Genomic DNA, 22194 nt, shown 5'->3' on the forward strand with positions numbered 1-22194 from the left:
GTCACAATTGTCACGATTTGTTTCCACTTCCTGACACTTCAGTAGCATGAAATAAGTCAGGACAGAAGTCTTGATTATGTCCCAATCATAGAAGTGACTTGGTGCCTCTGACTGCACTCAGAGTTGGAACTGCAGGTCAAAGACAAGTTTGATGCCACCAGTATTGGCATAGAAACACACAGTACAAAAAGTGAAACAGTTTGTACGGGTTTATATTGGTGACAGCTGCAGCTTAGGATGTGATACTGACGCAAGGGTGCAAGGATCTCATTGAAAACTATTAGAAAGATTTTGCCAAGTCTTGAGTTGTGAAAGTATAGTCTTAAATCTGTTTGGTGCTTAAGTTACAGGTAAGTAACACCACTTATGATATTTCACTCACGCACTGTTGTTGTTTTTTCCTTTGTTTTACTTACAGGATTTGTATTCAATGAACTGTTGATCTGAATAGCTTGATTTATTTCAATTACAAGTAATTTTATGCTCGTGTCAGTACACCAGTGTTTTTACAGGGTATTTTCTACAGAATCTTTTACAACATGCATAACTGACCATTTCATGATGAAGTCATTCTAAGAATATAGATTATAAAGTGAGGTTGAAGTGATCTTAATCATATTTTTGACAGTACTGGATATTTTAGAAACAACTGTAGCAATCAACTTTCATAACTTATTTGAGCAAGTGAACTTGACTACAGATCTCTGCTAATCAGTCAAGCTGGTTTGCTCTCAGTATTTAAACTTGAATTCATCATGTACGTCCTGCTTTTTGGACTTCGTTAAAACAAATATGAACACCAGTGTGTTTTAATTACAGTAGGATTTATTTCTTATCCTGAGAATTTGAAGTAATACCTTTTAAATACTTACTTACAGCTGCTCTCTATGAAGAGAACTGTACTTGTCCCTGGAATAAATAGATCTAAGCAAAATTTTTATGTATAAACTCATGGTTCAATTTCTTTGCTTGTTGTGTGCCATTGAACCTTTATTTTTGTTTTCTATTGAAATTAGCTTGATGAAACAGACTTTGTACTGTATGCTTGCAGTATACTTATTTTTATGTACATTAGTCTGAAAATTCCTGAGAGGGAAAATGGTAAGGTGTTAGTCTTCACTTCTATTACAGAACTCTCACACTTGGGAGCTGAGAGCTCAGTTGGCAGTCCTAGAAAGCAGTTGACATGCTTTTTCTGTGTATAATGCATTTCTTTCAAGAGGTTAGCTCTAATAAAACTGAGTCATGTTACATGGATGTGGTGGTAATGAAAAGCTTATCCTTAAATCCCCTCTTCTGCCTTTTCATCTCCCAGCAGTTACTTCTTTCATCCTCTTCCTCTGAGTTTACTCTTTTTTTTTTTTTGCACAGATTCTATATGGATTTATTTTCAGGTAGCAGTAATTTAAGAGGTATGAGCTACAAGGTGAGATTTGCAGTGGTAGATTCCTCCAGCAAGCTAGTATCTGTGGCTGGGACTTCCTTGCAGAGTAGAAATTCACTTGGACAAATGTTGTTTTGAATCCAGACAGCTGGTAGGCAGCGAGCCTCTTGTAAATGACTCTGCCAGCTGGATCAATGAGCAAAAACTGTGTGACTACTGCAACCAGCGTGCAGATTCTCACACTGTTAGGCACCAAGTATTCCAGGAGCTTTATGGTGTCCATGTAGACTTAAATTGTTCTTTGTGTGTTCAGTTGAAAATCTCGGCCCTTATTCTGACTTTATTGATGTATGCCAGCAACGTGAGCAAGCGTATATCTGGACCATGAAATGCAGCTTAGGATTATGCTTTCTGGGAAGTTGCTGGAAAGTGTTGTGATTTCATATGTTTAGCTCAAACGATGCTGGCAGAAAATGTTAGCTTCTAAAACTCACGTACACTTAGATTGGGTTGATCCAGCAGTATCTGTGTTAGCGTGCCTGAAGTAGATCTGGTTATTTACAAAAGAAATATACAAATCCTTTAAGCTGATGTTCATACTTCCTCGCTATAGAAACGCTGCTGCAGTTAGGCTGAAATTCAGGACCTCTCTGATTATGCCTGTTTTCTACCAAGTTCTATTTTTTTCTTGTTAAGCATCAGTTGAGAGACACGGATGTTCAGAAGAGCAGCTAAATCCGTGACTTTCAGTTGAGCAGCTTAGCAACATTGTCCTGGTTATAAAATCTTCTCCAAGGAACATTAGACTTTGACTCAAATATGGGTTTGTTGGTAATCCTTTATCTGACTTCCTCTCAGACATCCAGCACAGTGTTTCAGTCTCCCCAGCCAGCACTGGTCAACTAAGAGTGCTTCCTTCCCCTGTCTTACTACTTTTCTTTTATGTTGCTCATTGCAGTCTAGTTCTCAGCCAGAGAACTAAAGAGAAATGCAATGCTTTCCTGACATGAGAATTTTTGTGCTGTGGAAAGGGATTGCTGCCTCAACTAAAATGCACATGCAATACCTGCTTTTTCAGAACTCATCAGAATTCATAAAACTTTCAAAATAGTAATTTGATATTTGGTAGTAAATATACAGTCAACAAAGTTATGGGCTGGGAAGAAAAAAAAACTATTATTAGCACCACTTGTGTCTATCCAGCTTTCATGTATAATAACCAGTATTTATTATCTGAAAATTACTGCTATGTTTTTTAAATGACTGTCTATTTTACTTAGAACATAGCTTGTCCTGTTCAGAAGCAAAATTCTTCTACCACGTCTGTACAGTTTTAAGATTTAAGTGGAAGGCAAGATGCTATACTGTACTACTGTGGGAAACATGATGAGAATATCAAATTTGGGGAATCACAGCATGGGTTTATAGAAGAGATATTGTTTGTTAAAAACATGGTGAAGTTCAAAGCATGTTATTTTAATCTCCTTAGGAGCTAAAATAGTTCATTGCCAGTGATGGTCAATTGACTACTGTATGGGGAGATTGCTTTAGATGGTACATATCCAAATTACAACATTCCATGTAAAAAAATCTAAATATATATCTCATCTAGTAATCTGACCTCACTCACTGTGGGTCTTCACGGCTTACCTTCATTTCTTTAATAGTGCTTTATAATCAGTGGAGCTACCCTATCTCTATCCTATGGAGGTACCCTGTATCTACAGTTCCTGATACTAATTTTCAGTACTTGTTGTGATGCTTTCTCCACATGCTCCTTTTGCATGAGGAGCTTCAAAGTCTTCACCCATCCTGAGCTCTGTCACTCATCTGCCCTGATGTCTCAGTCCCTGGTGTCACTTCCTTCTTTATTCTCTTTCTTTCTGTTTTCCTTTACACTCCCATAGTAAAATTCTGGGGCATTAAGGAATGTGCTGGTGGTTGTGGGGATAAGCTGGAGTAGTGAAATAGAAATGGTTTAGCGTGCTAACAGTACGTACTGGTAAATACACTTGACAGTTACTGTCAGCAACATAGAATTCTTCATAGAGGAATGTACAGGTTCATCTTTGTTTAACTGTACTGCTGTTGAATTTTCTTCTGCATGTAGATATGTTTAATATAATAATACTGTACAAGTTTAGTATGTTTACACTTCAAACAGGATTATTTCTTGCCACGTATAAAGCCTCTAACTTATTGTTTAATTAAAGGATGAATTTCTGTTGGAAAGAGTGTTACAGCCCCGTAACAGTTTGTATATAGAAGTGAAACCCTTTGCTATAAAACATCCCCTCTGTTTGACTTCATGCTTCCCAGGAAGAAATGCCATAGATCTGCTTAAGGCCGCTGAAGACAAAAGAGCAAGAGAATTGAGATTTCTTCACTTAGGGTCAGGAGGAAAGGAGATTTGTTTGGATAATATCAGTGTCTTTTTGTTTTTGTTCCTCACACCTCTACACTGACAGTGAGATGTGGTCACCTTATAAAGGCATGTCTTCTGTCTTCTGTTATAAGTTATCACGTGAAGCTTCCGAAGAATATGTGCGTATTCACAAAACATGTAGTTGTCAGTTATGTAGATCAAGCTGCAGTCTTTTGTTGTCAGATGAATTCAGTTATCACAGCAATGCACCTTGTTTTCGTATTTGTTTTTGTGATTTTTGTCCAACTTAATGCTGACTTACTTGAAGTAAGTATTTAAAAGAACGACAGTAGAGAACTCTAGCAGACTTAACTGGCTAACGGATCTCATCTTTGGTAAGTTTCTTGCTACAGAAATTCCCAAATTACTACGTGTTTAAAGCGATTTACCATTAATATTGGTATATTTTAAGTTGTGATTTATACATGTTTTCTTCTTAGAGCTGGAGGGTGATTTTGCTTTAGTTACTTGATGTTCCACTGAGATGTACTAATTAAATAATTACATCTGTTCACTCAATAGCTAGAGATGATTGCCATGGAAAATCCTGCAGACTTGAAGAAGCAATTGTATGTTGAATTTGAAGGAGAGCAAGGGGTAGATGAAGGAGGTGTTTCCAAAGAATTTTTTCAACTGGTTGTGGAAGAAATCTTCAATCCAGATATTGGTATGTTGTCTAATAACTTACTGAATACTCAGAAGGGAAGGTTTTTGTAGTGCCTTCTTTTCCCTGATGTTCCACAGATTGATTTCTTGGTCTTCATGAGAGTACTTAAGTCATTGAGGGTTCAGCGTTTTGCCATCAGTTGTCCTTCTGAGAAGCAGTGATGAGAGGCATAACTGCAGTTAGTGAAAGCCATCGTTTGCTTAAATATGAATCAGTAGGACAGGGTTCCTTTGCAGGGTTCCTTTGTTTGTTCTCTCACCTTTCTCCTCACTTTGCTTTGTGATTAGCTTCTAGAATTAGTAAGCAAACCAAAGAGGAAGAACTTCTGCAATAAAACCAGAGTAGGACTATGGTGAGTTCTTGAGTTATTTCCACCCCCCCCCCTTCCCTCAGCTTAAGAAAAATCTCATTCTAAAAAGTCTCAGATCTTCTAATGGTTTAATCTAAAATGGCTACAGCATACCAGTAGTGTCAGATTTGCTTGTAGTTGATTAAGAAGAACTGCAAATAATTTGTTATAGTCAAAGTTTTTATATTTGTGTTTTAATCACATTTACTGTTTTTCCCTATACTCTGCTTTTAATTTGCAACTTGCTTGCAGCTTTTAGAGGATTAAAATTGTTTAAATATTATTGTGAATACAGCGTGTCAGTATAGAAATCAAAGACTTCTGCCTAGTTACTGTACTAATTTCATGATTTATTTAGAGTTTGATAGAACAGTTTAATTCCTGTAACATAGCTTCCATTAAAGCTTAACAGCTTGTGGCTGGTAGGTAACTTGTGTTCATCAAACTGATTTTATTTTTTTTTAATAAGCCATTGTATTGAGCTTTGTGGTTTAGAAAATTGACACAGAAACAGGTATTCATTTTGAGCAGACAAGAAAGGAAGTTCTCAGAAGAGGTAAAAGAATCTGAACCTGGGGACTTGCCCTTCAGCACACGCAAGCCAGATCTTGTTAAAAAGTGGCACTGATCCATAGACAAGTCTTACTCAGAAAACTGCTGTTGGAGAGAATCTAGGTTAGCAAGGCTAGTCAGAATATATTAGAGTGTATGAAAGTATTAAGGCTTCCTTGTTTTGATTAAAGTACTGTTTCCAAAGTAAAATTCCTTTTTTTAACACTGGGTTAATGAAAGTTGTGTGGGGTTTTTCATTATTCAGCGCTGCATACGGAAGTAGTCCTGTGTCAGAATTGAAGTCTGATTCAGCTAGTAATATCTGGCTAGTGTATGTGTGTTCCCTACAGATACAAATGCATAATACATTAGCTGTGCATGCATGGTTTAAATGCTGCTGTTTTATTCAAGTATAAATAATTACATGCTTTTTTTCATTTATATTAACTTTACTGACAAAAACTAACTTATCTGCTTATGCCATAGGTATGTAGAAGCAGAAAATATGGCTTGCTCTCACATTTTTATTTTGCACCTAAGAATATGCACTGTAGTATAACAGCTTACACACTGTATTTACCAAGCGTGACTTCTGATTTGTAAATGTAGAAAAAAATCCTTTGAAGATTATTAGCTGTCTTCTGATAGTTACATGGAGTGATGTTTATTGTTATAATAGTTCGTTTGCAAGTATGTTGCTAGATTTTTCATATTATAAATCACCTTAAATATTTTGTTCAAGGAAGCAATAACACGGAGTTGGGGATTTATTACCAGTAATTTTCATGGTAAAATAATATAATAATATATTCTATATATAATATATAAAAGAATATAATACTCCTAGCTACGTTGTTCTATTGTTTTCCCTTTATTTCAGCTTCCCTTTTTTTTTTCTGATGTTATATTGTGGTTTTAATGCGTGGTATTCCTAATTTTGGTCAGTGAATAAAATTGGATTTCATTTTAGAGCCTTTTCAGAGGTGAATCTGGGAAAAATGTTAGTCCTTTGTTATTAGACATTTGTTGTAAGCAGTGGACTTCATAGAGGGATTCATTTAAACAGTTTATAGACTGTATAAAAACTGATTTGATGAGCAAGAGCTAATCTGGTGGCTTGCTACAGCAAAAAGGATAAGAGGCTCTTTGCCCTACTCTCATTCATATAGCCCTATCCTTTCCCTTCAGCTTTCAGCACATGCCAGTTCAGCTGTTTAATGAAGCTTTTTATGAACTTGGCAAGAAATTAGTTCCCTGAAACAGTATGTTGAAATGAGGGGATATAGGGAAAAAGACACAGCCACTACCCCTTATAACAGTGACATACTATTAAAATTGCAACCCTTCTATGAAACAGCAGTCCCATGCTGTGTTTTCTCATCAAGTTAGAATGTGTGTGACAGCTGAAGCAAATGTTTACATTTTTATATGCTTATATGTATATGTGTGAGTCCATGTTGGGCACCTAACTCATTTTAAGTTTGTTTGCAACTCTTATCACCAGCTCATCACTGTAAGTTTCAGTTCATAGAATCACAAGGGTGGAAGAAACCTCTCAGATAATTGAGTCTGTCAAACTCATCCCCACCATGCCACTTACATCCTCAGTGCCACATCTACACAGTTCTTGAGCACCTCGGCCAAGGCAATGACTCCACCACCTCCCTTGGCAGCACATTCCAATGCCTCATTCCAATCCTCTGTAAAGTAATTTTTCCTAATATCCAATCTGAACTTCCCCTGACCATTATCTTAAGGCAGTTACTATCCTGTCGCTAGTTACCTGGGAGAAGAGGACAACCCCCTCCTCACCACAGCCTCCTTCCAGGTCATTGTAGAGAACAGTCAGATCTCCCCTGAGCCATCCTGTTCTCCAGACTGAACAATCCTAGTTCCTTCAGCTGCTCCCCATCAGACTTGTGCTCCAGACTCTTCACAGATTCACTGTCTTTATCTGGACACTCCAGGGCCTCAGTGTCTTTTTTGTAATGAGAGGCCCAAAACTGAACACAGCACTCAAGATGCGGCCTCACCAGAGCTGAGTACGGAGGGACGATCACCTCTCTGCTGCTGCTGGCTGCACTAGTTCTGATACAAGCCATGATGTCACTGGCCCTTCTTGGTCAACTGGGCCCACTGCAGCCTCGTTTCAGCTGTTGACTAGCAGCACCCTCAGATCCTTTCCTGCTGCATGGCTCAGTGAGGGAACTGCATGTAGTCCTGTTCTTTGGCTAGAATCAGCATGGAAAAGCCTTTGAGGAAAGCCCACCACTTACAGTAACTAGAATTCGATGCAGTTTCATCCACATTTTTTATTAGATTCTGCTCTTGCACTGTTGGATTTATCAAAGTTAAAATCTGTGTTAACAATGTGCTGCTGCTTCGTCAGTAATAGGAGGGATAGAAGGTTGTATACATGCAGCTTCAGTGCGCTTTGCAGGATTTAGTATCACAAGGCTCATGCGTGCTTTTAGTGATAATGTTGAGTGCTAGCATTTTGAGTAGCTTCTGTTACCCTAAAGGTAAGTAGCTTTTCTGTGCTGTTAAATCCAGCATAATTCTCAGTGTTTCAGAGATGTTCTAACATACAGCGGTTTATGAAGCTATGTTTTACATGTTGGTGGTTTGTTTGTGGTTTTTTTTTTAAATATGACCATAACTATTTAAAATAATTCTTTACAGGCATGTTCACATATGATGAATCTACAAAACTGTTTTGGTTTAATCCGTCCTCCTTTGAAACTGAGGGTCAGTTTACACTGATTGGCATAGTGCTGGGGCTCGCCATTTACAATAACTGTATACTGGATGTACATTTTCCCATGGTTGTCTACAGGAAGCTAATGGGCAAAAAAGGAACTTTCCGTGATCTGGCAGACTCTCATCCTGTAAGTTCATTATGTTCTTTGTGTTTATTACTGCATTTTCTGTGTACTGCCTTAGTGAGGTTTTCAATTAAATACCATAGAACTGTCAAAGTTGAAAGTAAATTAACCTTTTGTGTAGAGTCTGTATCTGTTTAAACAAATCCATAGCAATGAAAACCTGTATCTGACTTGGTGGAGGTTGTGAACAAATAAGGCTGGATGTTAATAGAGCTTAGTTCTTTGTTGTTTGTTTGTTTGTTTGTTTTGCAAACTACCAAAGTTGCTTAATGTTGTGTGTTATTAACTAACTATTAAATAGTTTATTAACGTGACTTGTTGTTAATCACTGTATAGCTTCCCAAAGAAATTTCTAAAACAGTAGGTAGAATTGCATTGTATAGTTTCCTACAAAATACACTACAGTGGCTCTTGACCTGCAAAGATTTGATGCCTGTATTGTGCTTCTTCTTGGTATTTTAATATAACTTAAGGACTTACTTCAGAGCTTTCACAAACCAAAGATGAAGTTCCAGGTAATCAAGCCACACAGTACTTTCTTTAACAATAGAACATGGAGGATGGATAGGGGCTTCCTACCCGGGTACAACCAAGGGTTTCAAATCCTGTCATTTCCAATATGAGGGATTTTAAGAGATGATGTGAAATGTTGAAAGAATACAGCTAGTAAAAGAGTGAGGCTTTCATGTAAACTTTCAGTAGTTAAAACATAAAGAGAGAACTTATTACTTCTACTTAACTACAAAAATACGTTTGCACTTGTTTTTTCTTTTACCTTCAGTTTGTATTCAGTCTGAGTCCTACACCTCTGTCCTAGCCAAAGAACTGTTTCTGTTCTGCATAGGCTTTGGTTTCCAGAGAGTCCTAGTCTTTTCCTAAGGCACTGTAAGGAGGAAGACTGACATTTCTTTCAGTGGAAGTAACTGTCAGAAGTAATTTCAGATTGCACTTGTCAACCTCTGACCTAAGCTGTACTTATTTTGTAAAGACCTTGGGATTTCTTAACTACTTTACCTTTTTTTTTTTGTACAGACACTTTCTTAATTTAATGACTGTCCTATCTATGTTGCTTGCTTTTACATTACTTCCTAATTCACTTTTAAATCAAGATGTAGGAGATAAAAACCTGCTGTCCATTTTTTTTTTCTCTGATTCAGTTATTTCTGTGATTTTTAATGCACAAATTGAACTTAGTGGTTTAAAATGTTCTGGATGTAAATATGGGTTCAAAAGAGTTAGAAGTTAATCACTGGCTCTTAACCCACAGATCAGACCACAGTGTTTGACACGACCCCTGGGTAATAGTAAGCTTTCCTCGTGTCGTTACTATCATTTGTTGCCTTTTATATCTTTCTCTTTCTTTAGCATGTGCTCCTGGTTGCTTTTACAAACACTGAGTTTGATGTTTGTTTGTTAGGAGTGAATGGAAATTAAGTAACTTGTCACAACTGTTTTCATGACAGATTATTTCGTGTCTTCTGATATTGCTCTGTATTGAAACTTACTGATGACAGCTCTGTATCTTAATCTAATAGGTTCTTTACCAGAGTTTGAGAGATTTGCTAGAGTATGAAGGAAGTGTGGAAGATGATATGATGATAACTTTTCAAATATCTCACACGGATCTCTTTGGCAATCCAATGATGCATGATTTAAAGGAAAACGGTGATAAAATTCCTATTACAAATGAAAATAGAAAGGTATGCTTTGTGCTCAAGTAACTTACTTAAATGTAATCGGTAATTTTTGGGTGCTCTGTACAGAAATACTCTATAGAGATTTGCTCTCACAATGGAAGTGTAAAAGCCTATATTTACTTATATATTTATTTGTTCTGCTTTTGTTTTGTTAAAGGGAGCACTGATAAATACATACATACGTATGTATTTATATATATACATATATATTGTGTACATATATATGTATACATATAAATACATAGCTTCTATGGGGGTGTTTTGACCTGTTTGAGAAACATTTGAGACTTGCTCCCTACCATTACTGAGTAGAAGCTGAGCCCAGGTTATCCGGGCAGAGCCATAGAGTTAAATTATTTTGGAGTCTTACATTAATAGGGGACTCTTTGAGTGGAGTGTGTATCAAAGTACTAAGGATTTCTTGGGGGTTGTTTCCTTACAGGAATTTGTCAATCTGTATGCTGACTATATACTCAATAAATCCGTAGAAAAGCAGTTCAAGGCCTTTCGGAGAGGATTCCACATGGTGACCAATGAATCTCCTTTGAAATATTTATTTAGACCAGAGGAAATTGAATTACTTATTTGTGGAAGTAGGGTAAGAGTCCTGAATGTACATCAGAAAAAGTGGAACTTTTTTGATTCTAATGTAATTAGTGGTCATTCTTAAAAATGTCATCTTCTTACAGAATTTAGATTTTCAAGCACTAGAAGAAACTACAGAATATGATGGTGGCTATACAAGAGACTCTCTTATTATTAGGTAATTTTTTTTAATTTCTGAAGGATTACATGCAGTTCGCTTTCCTGCTTCTTTGTAACAAATTTAATAGCATAAGATTTTGTATTTTTGAGGTATTGGATTTAAGTCTTCTCTATAATTCCACTTTACTCAAGTACTGCCATTAGAGTGTTAATTAGAGCATTAATGCTTTGGCCTCCAGTGAGCTTCTGTAAATCTTGAATGTTCGTTTATTTGGGACTTTATCTTTCTCTTATGTCATTCAAATCGGACAGTTTAAATAAATAAGCATCGCTTTGGTTTTCTTTGGGGGAATGAATTGTTTGAATAGGCACAGTGTGTGAAGAACTTCTTATTTCTCTGATCAGAAATCAAGCAAACTCAACAATTTCAAAGAGGGGAAATGCTTTTAGTGTGCTTATTCCTTTTCTGTCCCCTTTGACTGGGAAGCTCTGTGAAGGCAAGAATCAGAGACACGTGTCTTTGGTCTTCTGGATTGTGTCATAGAACTGTTGTTCGTGATGGAGCAGAGCTCTTGACAGCAGTTGGGTTTGTGGTGTTTAAGAAAGCAGGTGGTTCAGTTGAGCAGTATAGGGGAACCAGTACTACTGCAGGGGGCAGAAGAATAGTGAGGCAGAGAATGTTTGCGGATCAAAGTAAACTACAGTATTTTGGTAATATTTCTAATTTCTACCTGGTTGTCTCAGTGATTGGTAAATATGTTGTGAGGGTTTTCTTGAATGTAACTTGTGAATTGGTAAGATTGGTTGGACTTCTAAAATGCCAAAGTTTAATTGCTTTTGAAGGTCTCGCACTGAAGACTGATGTCAATTCACTTATTTCTTTCTTCCTCACTAGGGAATTCTGGGAGATAGTCCATTCATTTACGGATGAACAGAAAAGACTATTCTTGCAGTTTACAACAGGCACAGACAGAGCCCCTGTGGGAGGACTTGGAAAGTTAAAGATGATCATAGCCAAAAATGGCCCAGATACGGAGAGGTAAAATTCTGTTTGCTTGTTTATAAACGGAAACAAGTTCTGTGCTTTCATTTAATTTATTAGCTTAGTTAAATCTGAAAGTTGAGGCTTGAAGCAAAGAGGATGCTCTTTGAATTCTGAAATCCATAGTAATGAAATAGCAGCGTATTTTGTTGCGCGTAGTGCATGCGTACGTGTTCCTTCATCACAGTTATTTTCTGTTTTCCCCACAGGTTACCTACATCTCACACATGCTTTAATGTACTTTTGCTTCCGGAGTACTCAAGCAAAGACAAGCTTAAAGAAAGATTATTGAAGGCCATCACATACGCCAAGGGATTTGGCATGCTGTAATAAATGTAACAAAAGGGATGAAAAAAAAAAAGATGGTGGTGATGTCCCTGTCCAAAAAGGCCATAAGATAGTGAGCTACAGTAGTCACCTGTGTTTGTGCCTCCCTTCTTTACTGGGGACATTGGGCTGGAACAGCAGATTTCAGCTGCTTATATGAACAAAATCTTTATTTTTTCTTTTAGCGTGAAAGTGTTACATATTCTTTCACTTGTATGTACAGAGAGGTTTTCCTGAATATTTATTTTAAGGGTTAAATCACTTTTGCTTGTGTTTATTACTGCTTGAAGTTGAGCCTTTTTGAGTATTTACAAGAAAACAAACTGTACTCTCCCAAGGAAACTATTGCCATCATTTGTAGACTATGTAACCTTCAAGTATGTGCTATATTTTTGTCCCTGTATCTAATCAAATCAAGAACTGTACTTTTTGAAGAGTTTGCTTTTGAAACTTGAAGTCTTGGAAAACAGTGTGATGCAATTACTGCTGTTCTAGCCCCCAAAGAGTTTCTGTGCAAAACCTTAAGAATCAATAAAGATGGAAGGGAGAACTTGGAATGTTAAATTGCAGCCTTGAAAACTTTACTTTAGTCACAGCACAACAATTAAAATTCATTTCACTATATGTTGTCTTCACATGTCTTGTAATAAATTGTGGTTTTAATTAGAAAAACATTTCTTAGCATACAAAAGGGTAGAAATTTTAGTTACTTTTTCTAAAGAAGAAAAAAGTTTACTGGGGAAAAGTGCATTTTCAACTGAACGGCTTTAGAGTAGGGAGTGATGAAGTGTTTGGGGGGAGGGAACTAGGAAGTTTTTGCTACATTATAAACAAAGCATGTGGAAGTGCACTTAAAATGAAGTTTTATTCTTAATTGCCTATTATGTTGACCTTTTAAATAGACAATCCAAAGTCTTCCCTACGTGTTGTGTCATCGCCATTTATTTAATGAATCATTTGTTCCTCCTTATCAAGGCACATGATCAGTGTTGCAACATAATCTAAAGGGATGGCTGCTGTGTTTTAATCTCATCTAATGATAAGCAAAATTGAAAAATATTAAACCTGAAGGCCTACTTCATGTTGTACACTTCCAACCGTTAAATAAACTGTTAGAAAGTAAGTAATGAGGTTATGTTCATCTGCTACAGAACATATTCAGTAGGTTTTTAATTTAACTCAACAAATCATATCAGAAATAAATCCTTTACCTTTTGTAGTCTGTGTTTAATGTTAATTTCTCCTGTTGCAATATATGAGAAAGGGATTATGCATTTGTAAGAGAAGACAGAACTGGCATATCTCTTTTATAATACAAGCTACAGCTGGCGTGCAGAGCTGAGCTTGTGCCTTGACAATTGCTATAACTGACTACTGCAGATCAGATCAGTGGCTGTGTGGAATTGGCATTAAAAAGGCATAGTTTTGAAATCATTGGAGAAAGAAAAGATGTCTTTCAGGATTATTTTAATAATTACTTTCTAGTAATAGACAACTGCTATGTAACTATGATGCTGAATAAAACAGTGACCTTTTTTCACCATGTTTCAGTGAAAAAGAAAACGATTTCCTTACTTTGATAAACTGGATATTAAGTTATTTGTTTAGAAAACATTGTAGCATAGCATAATTTGAGAGTTGAAGATGTATAAAAACTCTCCAGAAATGAACTTTCATTCATTGTAGTGGCATGGGGCCTGGCAGTGTTCTGCTTTTGAGTCCCAGCTGATGCACATCTGCCTTGCTGGGGAGGGAGGGATACTCTTTGCCTTCTCATCTTTGATCTTCAGGTGGCACTTAAGCACTTGCATCTCTGAATGTGTGAGATTTAAGAGGGAAGTGCAAGATGGTTTGATGATGCTCGTGGATTCATTTGGACCTAGGGCTTCTGTTCACTGTAGGTGGTGAGAACAGTCTGCTGAGTGCCGTGAGGTGTTTTGTTGCAGGTGTAACTGACATCAGTAGCCCGATACTGTTCAAAGTATATCTGTGATATGTTTTGTTCTGGTGTAGCTATGGATGGTAAGCTCCAGGAGGTCAAGCTCAAGGAGGAAAGGTTGAGATCGGATGTCAGGGGGAAGTTCTTTACAGAGAGAGTGGTGAGGTGCTGGCACAGGCTGCCCAGAGAGGTTGTGGATGCCCCGTCCCTGGAGGTGTTCAAGGCCAGGTTGGATGGGGCCCTGGGCAGCCTGGTCTAGTGCCAAATGTGGAGGTTGGTGGCCCTGCCTGTGGCAGGGGGGTTGGAGATTCATTGTCCTTGAGGTCCCTTCCAACCCTGGCCATTCTGTGATTCTGTGATGGTGGTTATGCCCAACTGATGGATGTGATGGAATCTTGAGGTTTCTTACGGTTTTTAGGCACGTCCAAAACTTGGACAGGTCACATAATTGCCTAGAAATACAAAGCTCTCACTGAAGTGCTGTTACTGTAAATATACTTTTCCTGTCATTCTTTAGCATTAAAATAATGCATAGTTGTGTTAGCCTTTAAAACTGTAGGTTGTTTCTTGAGGAATCATTTTCAGGTAAGCTATGAAGACTTTGCAACTGACAAGTTTTCCATGCAGATATTTGCCCTCTTTCCCAAAATGCCTTCTTATCTCCTCAACAGTGTTATAAATTTCAGCTAATCCTCCAACAGCAGCTGTTATAGTTCCAGATAAGCAACTTTTGAAGTGGTGCAGCTCCAAGCTGCTCTACTGCTCTACAGGAGTTCAGATGGTCTGTTTCTGGAAGGGCTCATCAAGGTACAGAACATGCCATTTCAGTTCTCTTTTGCTGGGCTCTGGGAGCAAACCTGAATGTTTTTCACTGGTTTTCGGCATGGTTGAGCAAATTCTGGGTCTACAGAAGCATCACAAGTTTAGGTTTACTTCACCTGTCTTTAAAAATCTCTCTTGGGTACTTGGAAGAGGACTGAAAGGATTGGTTTTCTTAAACCTAAAGGTATAGCCTAAAGGTATAGTAGTGGTAGAATCTCAAGGGAACAGAGACGTTTTAGGTGAAGGCGTTTGTTGATTGCTAAAAAGATTTTAGGGAAAGCCACCAGTGTGTGAACAAAGATCACTTAATGAAGGAATAGCGTTTTGTGAATTTCTGACTGGGCTTATCTACCCTTTGGCAGGCACTAACATGAGCCTGGACCACCACAACCAAGGAGACTGCCTTCCCTCCCCATGTCTTGAGGAGAACAGATACTGATGTGGGCTAGCATGAGCCAGGGTCTCCGTGAGTCACGCTTCTAACAGCAGCCTTCACCACTGCAGTAAGAGCCTCAGACTGCAGTAATCCCCACCATAGGGGGATTAAAGACTTCTGGTGGCTTTGAATGCCTTCATCCTGAGGTTTCGGTGTGCTTTGGATTGTGCCTCATTCATCACATGGAACAACTCCAACTTTCAATACAAAAGATACAAGAGAAGCTTCTCCCAAGTTTAGCTCCACAGTTCTTTTCTGATACGAGCTGTTTGCTATTAGGGTTAGCCTCAAACCCACAAAAGGTTGTGATCAATTACCTGCAGTTCCCACTCTGTGCCTATGATGTACATCTACACGTCTGTCATGGAATCATTCAGACTGGAAAAGATCAAGTCCAACCATCAGCCCTTCCCCACCACGCCCATTAACCATGTCCCTGAAGTGCCACATCTACAGGTTACTTGGAACACTTCCTGACTGCTGCCTTCACCACTTGTACCTGTGCACAACTTCAACTATAACAGATGGGCCTCTCAGTGGTACTGAAGCAACCAAATACGTTGAATTGTAAGGTCAGTAGCAGGACATGTGCACAATGACCTGCCTGGTGTAGCATCGCAGGGATGTCCCCAAACCCCTGCTGTGTGAGGCTGCATTGTGTGGAGCACTGGAACAGTCAGCCCCAAGACTTGCTCTTAATTGCCTAAATCTGTATATAGTATGAAAATAGTGGCAATCTTTGAAGTTCATTGGACATATCTGAACTGCAGCGTTCAGACAATTGGCTCTCTGAAAATGAGTGGATCTTTGCAGCACAGCTTTTTGCAGTGCCAAAAAAAAAGATGCTTTAGTGCTTCTCCGTCTTTTTGTGTGCAGAGGCCTCTGGTTCTTGCTGAACTGGGCACCTGGAGAGGCTGCTCAGGGTGAGTGGCCTTGGTGGGGCAGCTTTTCCAGCAAGAGGAAGGGGAGAACAACTGCTGGTGATGAGACCAGAAGACTAAAGAATTAAAGCCTAGAAACAAATGGACCAGATGTCCAAAGAGGCAAAAAACTGAAACACAAACTACACATAGAGCAGATCTGTATTGGAGCTGAATGATGTCTTCAGTATCCTGGGAGGATAGTTTTGGTGTGAGTGCAGTGATAGAGCACTCGGAGAAAGTGTCAGAGCTGCTGCTGGTTTTCTGGTGCAGAGGTAATTGTGTTTGTTCTGGAGGGTGAGGACAGCCTGCTGTCCAGTGCATGGGGCTGCAGGAGCTGGCTTCCTCATGCACCCAGAGTCTGCCCTACCTCTCCTCGTGCTGCAGACCTGACTGTGGAATCTCCTCCTCCGCAGCAAAGCCATGAGGGCCGCTGCAAGCCTCAGCATTTGGCTTGTGAGCCCAGTGAGTAAGTTTGAGCTGGAAATGGTTGCAAAATCTGAATTTGGGGAACAAAAGGTTAAGCTGGCTGTAGACCTTCAGGGTGTTCCTTGGGGGGGGGAGGGGGGGGGGGGATGTATGTCCTTCCACCTCAGGTAGCGTGAAGGACAGTGGGGCTTCCCCAGGCTCCCTGAAGGCTCCACTGCTCAGCATCCTCCTTTCATCTCTCTGCTGTAAATTTAGGGTGGAAACGGGGATTCCCAGACTGACAGTTTCCCTCCGGAAAGCCGCCACAGCCCAAAGCCTGGCTTCAGCTGCCTGCGCAGTTGCCAGACCCATCTAGTAAATAATTCATTTTGCTGTCAGGAACACACAAAGGGTTTTATGAATGCTGAATTATGTAAACACGGATCTGATTCTTTTTGTCTGTTCCAGGATGGAAACGCTCATAGTGCCAGGGGACTCTGAAGCCAAGCACAAACGCTGCCATGTTGCCAGTCCAGACGTGGAACAGCTCTCCTGCGGTCAGCGCTGCCTCCTGCTGTACTGCTGTGCCCAGCATGTAAGAGGTTTGGCTGATGAACTCCCTGCTCATCCTGGCCAGCACTGTGGGAGCAGATTTAAGCCTGTAATGGACAGACCAGCTCAGAGAGACACTGGTGTGGGTGTGGAAAAAGAGTAGTTTGTTTCTTAATGTAAAGCAGAGTCCTCTGCTTGCCGGTTAATAAATATTTGGCCAGAACAAAACTGTAGAGCTGATGTCTGAGAGTGTTAAGTGCAGGGGCTGTTCCTCAGCTCTTGCTGAGTGAGGTCTGCACAACCAGGCTGACCACAAACACTGGCTGTGTGAGGCTGTGTGTATGCAGACGTGCTGGTTTGCTGTCACCACCATTTTCCATTGTTGCTCCCTCAATCTGGCCCTCCTGCACCTGCAGAAGATATTAAAACCCCTGGGTCTCCTCTTTGAGCAACACTACCAGGCATAGTCCCCAGCTCCTCCCCAGGTTCTGTCTGGTGCTAACATGCAAAGTAGGTAGTGGGCTCACTGAACTGCTGGTTGCCATTTCAGGCTGTGTGTTTATGTAGTCCCTAACAGCTTTCATGTTCCTTGCTTTTGTGCTCTTGGGTGGGCTCAAGGATCAGCCCAGCTCCTGCCAGGAGAGGAGTTTTGGGTAGTAGAAGTTTGTAAGTGTGTATTTCTGCTGGATGAGGCCCCATCCCTGCTGTGCCTCTGGGTGGAGAGCTGGGCACAGAAGCAGGGTGCTGCCCCAGCTGCCCTGCAGTAAGCACAGAATGCAGTGGTCCCCACTTGGATTTCTGTCACATCAGGGTCTTCTGGGCTATGTAGTACTGGAACTACTGAAGTCTATGATAAAACACTAAAAAAGCAGGGTGAGGGATGAGAAAAAATACACGGTGCTACTCAAAATAATTTAATGTACATGCTGTATCCACATTAAGGGGAAACAAGTGTCTTACAGAGATGAAAGACGGCAAAGGATGTGATTTCACAGTGCCAAAAGCTACACATTTTAAAGTGACCAAAGCCAATTATATCAGGAGTGCTCTTTTTCTGGCATGTGATAAGCAGAGAGAAAGGAAAAGGGAACAGCAAACACTTTCCCTGATGGCTGAAGCTGTTGGACCCATCTGGTGAACAAAAGTTTTTGTCTTTGGTGTGGGGAGGGGCTTTGGCAGGCATATGTTTGGTGTAAGTAATACTTGGAGTGGCTCTACCTGTGTTAGTTAATGAAATAAAGAAAACAGATCCAATGCCAGAAAGACTTTTCAACAGAGGGTCTGTTCCCAGCTTGCAGGAACCCTATGGGGAAGGAAAGGGGGCAGGCAGAAAGGGACATCCTTTCCTGCAGTCCTTGCAGCTTACAGAATTGTTAGAGTTAAAAGGAATCCTTAAAAACCACCTAGTTCAACTCCCCTGCAATGAACAGGGGCACCTACAGCTACATCAGGTTGCTCAGAGCCCCATCCAGCCTGACCGTGTCTCCCTCCAGGTTCAGGGCATCCACCACCTCTCTGGGCAGCATAATTTCCTAGCAGTGTCCTTCCAGCACTGAGCAAACCAAGTGTCCAGGAGCTGCTCTTTGCTCTTCCCAGGTTTTCTAAAGCTTATTGTTATACAGACATCTTCCATCAGTGAGCTTTTGGGGATTCCCTCTCAAGTGGGGGTTGTTGTACACAGATCTACACTGTGTAGGCCAAGCGCTGCCTTAGCTGTAGTCCTACAGCTTGTGCAGACTGCTTCACTGTGAAAGAAGGATTCTGAGAAGCCAGGCTGTGTATCCATGCATTTAATAGTCTAGGAAGGTAGATGTACTCTATAAATACCTTCAAAGCCTTAAAAAAAAAGAATCATAGTAATCCCTCTACTTTAAGTATAATGCCTTCTTAACACAACGTGTGTGTGAAGAGACAGTGTGTCAAGACCTACACATGCCATACAAGCACCGGGTGGTCTGAGCATAACTTAGAAGAAATCCACTCCCAGTACAAAAATGTACCCAAATGATGGACCAAATCTCCCCTACGAAGAAGGTGACATTATCCTATTTACAAGAAAATTCTGCTTCAGTTAAAAATGCTAAAAACCATTCTCAAGTCCATATAAAAATAATCATGGCTATGTATGCACACACGTATTTATATACATTTATGGCTTTCACACATTCCAACCTTCTCCATTAAGTAATGAAATATAAATGCTCTTATCAGTCCTTTTTCTGCTGCTCGGGTTTTTCAGGCTCATCTTCTCCAATGGATAAGGTGCCACTACCGTATTTTCTCACTCTGGTTTCTACTCTGGCAAGTCTCTGCTTAACTTTTTGTTGAGAAGAGCTGTACTCCGCCAAGAGCCTCGCAAACCTCGTCTGCAGTGTATCCAGGGCTGTTTCAAGCCTGTCTATTTTTTCTTCCAAGTCTTTTGGGTCAGCTCCTGCTTTTGCTGCTTCCTCATCTATTAAATTGTCTTTCATCAGAATTTGTCGGCCCTTCTCTTCCAGAGCCTTTTTGGCTTCTGGGTATTCTGTGAGGGCTTCCATTAAATCATCTTTAGACAAGCAGAACAAATCCGAATAACCGATACTCCTTATGTTGGCTGTCCTCCTGTTGCCCGATTTGCTGCCTTTGATGTTGAGGATGCTGATTTCACCAAAGTAGCTGCCATCGCTCAGGACTACAAATTGGGTTATACCATCATCTGCCACCACTGCCAACTTTCCCTCCTTTATAATGTACATTTCCCTCCCAATATCTCCCTTCTTGCATATGTAGTCCCCAGGACTGAAGACAGTAGGTTTCAGTTTCAGCACCAGCTCGATGAGCAGTCCAGCTTCACAATCCTGGAATATACGCACTTTCTTCAGTGTGTCCAAGTGGACGTTGATGGCAATTTCAGCTTTCAGCTTGTCGGGCAGATTTTTGAGAACTTCCTTTTCATCCACTGTTTTCTTATTGGTCCAGAGGTAATCAAACCACTTAATAACCCTGGCTTCCAAATCCTTCGTTACTTTTCGGAAATGCATGTACTGCTTAATGGAATCGACTTTGGCCTGGAACTCTGCCCTGGAGGCATTCATGTTGGAAATCATGGAGCCCACGTTACCGACGATGGTAGCGAAGATCAAGACTCCCACCAGGAAGTCAATGACCACAAAGAGATACTCCTCGTCCTTCACAGGCGGAGGAGTTTCCCCGATGGTTGTCAGCGTCAGCGTTGACCAGTACAGGCTGTAAATGTACTTCCTCGACAGGCGCCCATACTCCGGGATGGATACATTGGGGTAGACCCAAGTGTCGGTTCCGAAGCCAATTACCTTTGAAATTGCAAAGTATATACACGCGTTCCAGTGGATGATGATGAGAATGTACAAGACAAGATTTCCAATACGAAACATGTTTGGATAATTTGTCCTGGTTTCTGTGCGGTCAAAAAATTCAAACAGGCGAGCAATCCTCAGCAAGCGGTTAAATCGCAGCTCAGGGTAGTTCAAACCCAGCTTCAGATACGCCAGGTCTGTTGGCAGAAGAGACAGCACGTCCAGCTTGAACTGCACAGTTTGGGTATAATTATCTCGTAACTTCTTTTCGTCCTTTACCAGCAAGCCTTGCTCAAGGAAGCCTTTAAAGAATAGAAAGAGATGTTCAGAATTACCACCAGTGGTACGGAATGACTTATGTTTCAGACACCTGAGAACATGAAAGCTTGTGCTGTTAAGCATACAGCCAGGAACACGCTGTGACATCATGCTTTATTCTACATTTAAATACTTCAGTTCAGTAAATAGCAACGTAGCGTATGGGTGTCCAACCTTTTGGCTCACCTGGACACACTGAGCAAAGAGGAATTGTCACGGGCCACGTACAAAATATATAATACAGTAAATGTGTTTAAGCAACAAAACCCAGTTTTATTTTTGATTCAAACCAAAAAAAGAGGGCAACAAAAGCATGAAACTACCAGGTTGGGCACGAATGAGAGCAATGACTGCATTCTCAGCACAGCGCTCCCTGCAGTTTTCTGCCCCACTCTGGGACAGCCGTACCTTTGCCTTTTAGGTATCTGCAAAAAGAACAGGGAGGTTGGTCTGCCTCGTATTTCATGAATCATTGGCATGACTCAGAACTGAAGTTAAGCGTGTGCTTAGCAATCGTGCATAAAATCAAAGTGGAATATTTTTAAATAAATGCTAAGTAGGTGTAATGGATTGCCAGAGAGTTTTGTAGAAGAATTCAGATACCCCCAAGGCCATGACAACCATTTTCCCTGGAGCCATGCCTTTTCTCTTGCACCAGTGTAACAGCTGACTTCACTTTCCATGGTGCAGCAAATGCTTTGCTCTTCCTTTTGTGTGTTCCAGTGAGAGAGCTGCCTGAAAGCAGAATCTTATACATTAGTATTTCTTCATTCCAAAGACTCTGAAAAGCATTAGATTTTAAGAGCTATGGGAAGATGCAAACTGCAGTAAGACCTTAAACTATACCTGCGGAAGAGTGCTCACAGAACACTGCACGAGCAGCACAGCTGCAGGACTGGATCTTACCTCTGAAAGCTCACAGCATTAAATACATTGCACAGGGAGCAGCCTACACACTGCAAAACACTTGCATCCAAGTGTCTGCCCGCTAGGGCAAGCAGGAGGAAAAGTGCACAGAGAGATTTCCTGTTTATCAGAGCTTATCACATTTTGCTCCTCGTTTAGCAATCTTGCAACAGCAACTGTCTCAGAGAAGCATCTGCTGCAGGGGACCCAGCTGCACTTCGTTCTGCCCTGTGCAGCACTGCTGCATTTCTGGAATGTCTGCATACCTGCACATCTGCCTCATGTATGTGTGTATCAGTCCGTAGGTAGTTGTAAACTGATGGTGAGTACAAAAAGAATCAGTTGTTGTGGCACGGATGTGTCACCTCACAGGAAACTGCTAGAAGAGCTGCTCAAATATGTCCTTATTAGCAGTGCTATATACCTAGACAGAAAAGCTGGCCAGGCAACTGGATTTCTGACTCATTGTTATTAAAAATAGCTCTGAAAACACATCCCTTCTGAAGGTAGGTAACAGCTTCTCAGCTCTGTTTTGTCCCTTCATAT

General features: G+C 40.3%; 2 protein-coding genes across 8 annotated transcripts in view; one reads left to right on the forward strand and one right to left on the reverse strand.

Moving 5' to 3' along the window:
- UBE3A (ubiquitin protein ligase E3A) overlaps positions 1 to 12068 on the forward strand; it is a 48019-nt gene extending 35951 nt beyond the window's left edge. For all 5 annotated transcript variants that reach the window (XM_048961744.1, XM_048961735.1, XM_048961727.1 and 2 more), the window contains 7 exons: positions 4332 to 4476; positions 8060 to 8265; positions 9798 to 9962; positions 10402 to 10557; positions 10649 to 10722; positions 11560 to 11703; positions 11916 to 12068. In XM_048961744.1, coding sequence (XP_048817701.1) covers positions 4332 to 4476; positions 8060 to 8265; positions 9798 to 9962; positions 10402 to 10557; positions 10649 to 10722; positions 11560 to 11703; positions 11916 to 12036 — 1011 coding nt within the window. In that variant the 3' untranslated portion in view covers positions 12037 to 12068. The remainder of the gene's footprint in view (positions 1 to 4331; positions 4477 to 8059; positions 8266 to 9797; positions 9963 to 10401; positions 10558 to 10648; positions 10723 to 11559; positions 11704 to 11915) is intronic.
- Positions 12069 to 13370: 1302 nt separating this feature from the next.
- CNGA3 (cyclic nucleotide gated channel subunit alpha 3) overlaps positions 13371 to 22194 on the reverse strand; it is a 38387-nt gene continuing 29563 nt past the window's right edge. For all 3 annotated transcript variants that reach the window (XM_048961776.1, XM_048961793.1, XM_048961785.1), the window contains one exon: positions 13371 to 20726. In XM_048961776.1, coding sequence (XP_048817733.1) covers positions 19318 to 20726 — 1409 coding nt within the window. In that variant the 3' untranslated portion in view covers positions 13371 to 19317. The remainder of the gene's footprint in view (positions 20727 to 22194) is intronic.

Source organism: Lagopus muta, chromosome 1 (assembly GCF_023343835.1).
Source record: "Lagopus muta isolate bLagMut1 chromosome 1, bLagMut1 primary, whole genome shotgun sequence".
NCBI classification, from domain to species: domain Eukaryota; kingdom Metazoa; phylum Chordata; class Aves; order Galliformes; family Phasianidae; genus Lagopus; species Lagopus muta.